Source organism: Mus caroli, chromosome 10, assembly GCF_900094665.2.
Source record: "Mus caroli chromosome 10, CAROLI_EIJ_v1.1, whole genome shotgun sequence".
Lineage (NCBI taxonomy): Eukaryota > Metazoa > Chordata > Mammalia > Rodentia > Muridae > Mus > Mus caroli.
In genome coordinates, this window is record NC_034579.1 from 121,501,223 (window position 1) to 121,508,313 (window position 7,091).

The 7,091-nt window shown below is 37.5% G+C and overlaps 1 protein-coding gene across 1 annotated transcript; it reads right to left on the reverse strand.

Annotated features, from left to right (window-relative positions):
• Positions 1–4,427: 4,427 nt before the first annotated feature.
• On the reverse strand, positions 4,428–5,363 carry LOC110303755 (olfactory receptor 6C2-like). The gene has a single exon (XM_021174961.1). The coding sequence runs from the start codon at positions 5,361–5,363 to the stop codon at positions 4,428–4,430; it is 936 nt and encodes a 311-aa protein (XP_021030620.1).
• Positions 5,364–7,091: the final 1,728 nt, after the last annotated feature.

Here is a 7,091-nt window from a genome sequence, read left to right on the forward strand (position 1 = left end):
AGAGAGAGAATATCCAAATTAACAAAATCAGAAATGAAAAGGGGGACATAACAATAGACATGGAGGAAATTCAAAGAATCATTAGGTCTTACTTAAAAAACCAAACTTAAAAACACAAAATTGGAAAAATCTAAATGAAATGGATGATATTTTTTGATGAGTACAACCTACCAAAGTTAAATAAAAATCAGGCAAACAATTTAAATGGACCTATAGCTCCTAAGGAAATAGAAACAGAAACAGTCATTAAATGACTTCCAACCAAAAGGAAAAAAAAGCCCAGGACAAGATGGTTTTAGTGTAGAATTTTACCAGATTTTCAAAGAAGAGCTAATACTAACATTCATTCCTCAAACTATTTCACAAAATAAATACAGAAGGAACATGGCTAAACTTATTTTGTAAGCCCACAGTCACCCTGATACCTAAACCACACAAAGACTCAACAAAGAAAGAGAATTTCAGACTAATTTTCATTATAAGCACTAATGCAAAAATAATAAGTTAAAAACCAAATAAAAATCACCTTGAAAATATCATCTATTGTGATCAAGTATTCTTTATCCCAGGGATGCAGGGATGGTTCAATATGCAAAAATCGGTCCATGTATTCCACTATATAAACAAACTGAAAAAAAAATCCACATGGTCATCTCATTAGATGCTGAAAAAAAATCCTTTGACAGAATTCAACACTCCTTCATGATAAAAGTCTGGGGCAGATCAAGGATACAAGCACATATATAAACACAATAAAGGCAACATACAGCAAGTCTATAGACAACATCAAAGTAAATGGAAAGAAACTTAAAGGAAGTCTACTCAAATTAGGGACAAGAGAAGGCTATCCTCTCTTTCTGTATCTATTCAATGTAGTTCTTGAAGTTTTCACTACAACAGAAAGACAACTAAAGAAGATCAAGGTGGTAAAAATTGGAAAGGAAGGAGTCAAAGTATTGCTATTTGCAGAGGACATGATAGTACACATTATTAACCCCAGAAATTCTACCAGAGAACTCCTACAGCTGATAAACACCTCCAGGAAGGTAGCTGGATACAAAATTAACTAATATCAAATCAAATCAAATAAAAAAAAAACCAGTAGCCTTCTTTTATGAAATAGATAAAGTGCTGACAAAGAAATCAGGAAACAAAGTCCTTCATAATAGCCACAAATAATATGAAATATTTTGGTGTCACTTCAAGCAAGTGAAAGACCTGTATGACAAGAACTTCATGTCTCAGAAGAAAGAAATTGAAGAAGATATCAGAAGATGGAAAGATATCTCCTGTGTTTATGGATTGCTAAGATTAACAAAGTAAAAATGGCCATCTTACAAAAAATAATCTACAGATTCAATGCAATTCCCATCAAAATTCCAACACAATTCTTTATGGACCTTGAAATAACCATACTTAACTTTATATGGAAACACAACAACAACAACAACAACAATAAAACCCAGGATAGCTAAAACAATCCTGTGTAATAAAAGAACTTCTGGTTAGTTCATATTGTTGTTTCTCCTATAGGGCTGCAGACCCCTTCAGCTTCTTGGGTACTTTCTCTAGCTCCTTCATTGGGGACTATGTGTTCCATCCAATAGAACAATATGAACTAACCAGTACCCCCAGAGCTCATGTCTCCATCTGCATAGCAGAGGATGGCCTAGTTGGCCATCAGTGGGAGGAGAGGCCCTTGGTCTTGTGAAGATTCTAGGCCACAGTATAGGGGAATGCCAGGGCCAGGAAGTGGGAGACGGCGAGTTGGGGAGCAGGGGGAAGGGGGACAGTATAGGGGATTTTGGAGAGGAAACTAGGAAAGGGGATAGCATTTGAAATGTAAATGAAAAAAAAAAAAGAACTTCTGGAAGTATCACCATCCCTGATTCAAGCTGTACTAACAGTAATAAAAACTGCATGGTATTGGCATTAAAAACAGAAATGCTGACCGAGAATGGAATTGAATTGAATACTCAGAAGTAAATCCATACAAATATGGACACTTGATTTTTAATGAAGAAGACAAAAGTATACATGGGAAAAAAAGAAAGCATCTTCAACTTTTCTAACTGGATGTCTACATGAAATAGAATGCAAATAGATCCATATCTATCACCCTGTACAAAATTCAAGTCCAAGTGGACCAAAGGTGTTAATATACTAAATCTGATAGCAGAGAAAGTGGGGAATAGTCTTGATGTAAGAGTAGCATTGGCACAAAGAGACAACTTCCTAAACAGAACACCAACAGCTCAGGCACTAAGATCAACAATTGATAAATGGGACCTTATGAATTGAAAAGCTTCTGTAAGGCAAAGGATGCCCTCAATAGGACAAAATGACAGTCTGTAGATTGGGAAAAGATTTTCACCAACCTTACATTTGACAAAAGGCTGATATCCAAAATATATAAGGAAACTCCAGAAGTTAGACATCAATGAATCAAATAATCCAATTTAAAAATCAGGTACAGAGCTAAACAGAGAATTCTCAATAGAGGACCCTTCAGTGGCTGAGAATCACTTGAAGAAATGTTCAACATCCTTAGCCACCAGGGAAGTGCAAATAAAAATGACTCTGAAATTCCATCACTAACCAGAATAACTAAGATAAAAAACTCAAGATACAGCTCATGTAGTTGAGAATATGAAGCAAGGGACCACTCCTATATTGCTGGTTGTACAAGTGTAAACTTGTACAACCACTTTGGTAATCAATTTGCCAGTTTCTCAGAAAATTGTGGATAGCTCCTCTCAAGACCTAGCTATAACACTCCAGGGCATGTACCCAAAAGATGTTTCACTATACTAAAAGGACACTTACTGAACTTTGTTCATAGCAGCTTTATTTATAATAGCTAGAAACTGGAAATGACCTAGATGCTCTTCAATGAAAGAATGGATAAAGAAAATGTGGTACATTTACACAATGGAATACTACTCAGCCATTAAAAACAAAGTCATCATGAAATTTTCAGGCAATTGGATGTCACTAAAAAATCATCCTGAGTGAGGTAACCCAAACCCAGAAAGATACACATGGTCTTTAGTCATTTATAAGTGGATATTAGCCATAAAGTACATGATAACCATGCTACAATCCATGGACCCAAAGAAGCTAAGTAACAAGGAGTGCTGATGGTAGAATGCTTAAATCTCACTGAGAAAGGGAAATAAAATAGACATCATGGTGGGATGGATGGATGGAACTGAATGAGAGAGAGGGTAGGTGTTGTGTCCGGCCAGCAGATCACAGCCTGGGTTCTAGCCTGGAAAGGCATTTTGGAAACCTGGAAGAGAAGAGGGGCTAGGCGGCGAGAGAAGGGAATGAAGCTAAGACAAGATTCTGATCAAAGCTCAATTTTACTATTTCCAGACACTCAGTTATAAAGGAAGGGGGAGGGAACCCGATTTCCCGCCAAGTAACTCAGGGTCCAGTAGCAGGACGAACACGTGTGTGCCTCTTCCAAGCAGCAAAGCGACAGGGTTCAGCAGTAGGCGTGGCAGGACGAATGAGCAGGTAGCTCCACCCTTGAGCAAGCAGGTTCAAGCAGATGGGGGAAAGGGAGACCACAGGTAGGAAGGGGAACAGGAGGGATCAAGTGTGGGGAGGATGGAGGGAGTGAGTACTGGGAGAGAGAACTGAAATCAGTAGAGGACATCTCTGTAATGAACTAGAAACCTAGGACAATGGATACTCCCAGGAGTCTGTGGAGGTGACCCTAGCTATGATTCCTAGCAATAAGGGATATGGAACCTGAAATGGCCACCTCCTGTAACCAGGCAAGACTTTTAGTGGAGGAACGGGGAGACCAACACAGCCACAAAACCTTAAAACCAATCCACATTTTTCCCAGCCCATGAGATGTGTAGGGATAAAGAGAGAGCAAAAATTGAGGGGATAACTAACTAATGACTGGCCCTCCTTGAGACCTATGTCGTGAGAGAGAGCCCACCCCTGACACTATTAGTGGTACTCTGCTATACTCGCAGACAGGCACCTAGCATAACTGTCATCTGAGAGGGTTCAACCAGCAACTGATTAAAACAGATGCTGAGTCATGTCAGTGATGGGATGTAGTTAGACATTTTAGTTGAACATTTATTCTATGAATTCTTGTTACATGAGTGCAAGGTTATTGGTTTTTTTTTGTGTGTGTGTGTTTTATTTTGATCATCCAATTGATCATGGATGAGTTAATGAATGCCTATATAATAAGTCAAGGATTTTGTTGTGGGGAGTTATAAATAGAATAATAAAATATTGCTACTTTTTTCTTATAAACATAATATTTTTATTAATATTCACATTCTGAGTTAAAATTTTGATTTGGAGTATAATTTAGTAGTATATATTCATTGTACCAGATAGTGTTTTCATGGCTAGAGAAGGCTTGGACCACCAATATCTTATGAAATCTTGAATCATCCATTTTGGCATTCTAAGGCAATTTTTTTGATTGAATCGTTGAAGGCCTGTTTGACTTGCTTGTTCCTCAAGGTGTAAATGAATGGGTTCAACATGGGAGCAATGGAGGTAGTTAGTACTATTACCCCCTTGTTGATAGCCACTGAGTCCTTTGCTGAAGGTTTGATGTAGATGAAGATGCAGCTGCCATAAGTGATGGAAACCACAATCATGTGGGAAGAGCAGGTAGAAAAGGCCTTTTTCCTCTGCTGAGCAGAAGGGAATCTTAGAATGGTCCTGATTATGTACACATAGGAAAGAACCACACAAAAAAGGGTTGTGATGAAGGTCAGCACGGCACAGCCTATAACCATCTGCTCAATGACCCATGTGTCTGAGCAGGAAATCTTCAGGAAGGGAGACACATCACAAAGAAAGCTATCAATGATGTTAGAATCACAGAATTGCAGATTTTGACTCAGGCTAAAGGGTGGCAGTATGATGATCACCCCAGCCACCCAACAGCAAAGAAGGAGTCTTCTGCTGGCAGTGCTCATGATGGTGGTGTAATGCAGCGGTTTGCAGATGGCCACATAGCGGTCATAGGACATGGTGGCCAGGAGAAAAAATTCAGTTACTCCAAAAAGGTCGGTGAAAAATGCTTGACTGGCACAGGCACCATAGGTAATGGTCTTGTCACCAGTTGCTAGGTTATACAAGTATCTAGGAATACAAGCTGATGTGAACAAGATTTCTAAGAAGGAAAAGTTTTGCAAGAAAAAGTACATTGGAGTTTTAAGGTGAGGATCTATTAATGTAAGTAAGATAATTGTCAAGTTACCAGTTATATTCAACAAGTAGGTAAGAAGCAGAAAAATCAAAAGCAGGCTTTGAATTTGTGGATCCTCCGTTAGTCCCAGGAGAATGAATGTCGTTACTGTATGGTTCTTCATAGTTGACTCTTGATTTTTATCTGGTCTCTTGAAAAAAAAAAGGTACTCTATCAGAATATATGGAGACTACAGTTCTACAGTTGTTAGCCATAAGAAAGCAAACCCAAACAACTGGTTCATATGCATTGCCTTCCTTGTCTTGGTAATTAATATTTCTCCTATTCTCCCAAGCTTGTAAGTTTCCATGCTTTGTAACTTTTAAAAGGTATTTCTTATAGATCAATTTAATAGTTACAACATAATAATTAAGATTCTCTACCTCTCTGTACCACTATTCAAATATATTTTATATCTTTTGTGTAATTTTGAATGGGTTTTTATTGATGATAACATCAGCACTAAGGTTTAATTTACCTTTGTGCACTTTTTCTTGTTTCAAAGTTAAAATTGATGTTCGATAGAAGCTTCCTATCTTGCTAGGATTTAACAAAACACAGCTACGTAACAAACGATTTGGACTTTCTGTAGAGATTCTCCAAAATCCCCCACCAGTTATAATTTCAAGCTCACCCTGTATAAAAATTATATGCTTATTTGGTGTGTACTTGGTGTTTGTGGTAGCTGTATGTAGCAAGTCTTATGATTTTAAGTGAAATTTAGCTTGTGACTTTTGTTTGTAGTGTTGGGAATTCACTCAGAGCCCTGTGCAGGCTAGGCAAGCATTCTATCCTTGGGTTACATTTGAGTCCTTTCAAATAGAATCTATATGCAATAATCCTTCTATGCATATCTAGCAGTGATCTCTCTTTAAATTCAGATTGTATAAAACTGTATTCAACATACATACATTTCATTTCCTAGACTCTCTTCTCTTCTTCTCATGTGTTCCCTATAATAAAGCTTGACATTGAACTCATGTGCAAATACCAGGTGTTAAGTAAGTAATCAATTTATGGAAAGCACATGTTGGAAGCACTGTATCCTCCAATCACTTCTCCTTTCTGGTACATCTTTCTTTAAGGGTCATTGAATTCAACCCAAGGGTAACAATATCTCTTTGATTTTCAGCCTAAGCTTTGCTTATTTATGGAAATCATTGACCCATATATAAAAAAAGCTGGTTATTGTAGCCCACATCTGTAATCTCAGAGATGGAGATATAGAGGCAAGTGGACCCCTGAGGTTCACTGGCTAACCAGCATAGGTGAATCAGTGAACACTAGGTTTCCAGAGTATGTTTCAAAATATAAGGTGGAGAGTGATTGGAGAAGATGCCTAACACCACCCTCTGGCCTTTACCTGCACATGTGTACACATAAATAAGCACCCACACTCATACATTCATACATGCTTACATGCACACAAACATCATATATATATATAAATTGTATATATATAAATTGTATATATACAATTGTATATATATAAATTATACACACACACACACACACACACACACACACATATATATATATATATATACTATATATATACATATATATAAATTGAACCTGACAACTTGAGTTTGACCCTAGGATCACATGATGCAAGGATAGAATTGACTCTGGCAAGTTGTCCTTGAACTCCCAGATATACTCCATGGCTCATTTGTGCCATCCCCAACATAAAATAAATACAACTAATTAAAAAAATCCCTTATTACTAAGATAAATCCAATGTCAACGCCAATCATAATCAAGACTCTTACATTTGTGTCACTGTCTCAGAGAACAAGGGTCTAGTTCTCATGGGAGCTGGAAGTACGAAAGAGACACACAGGAAATAATC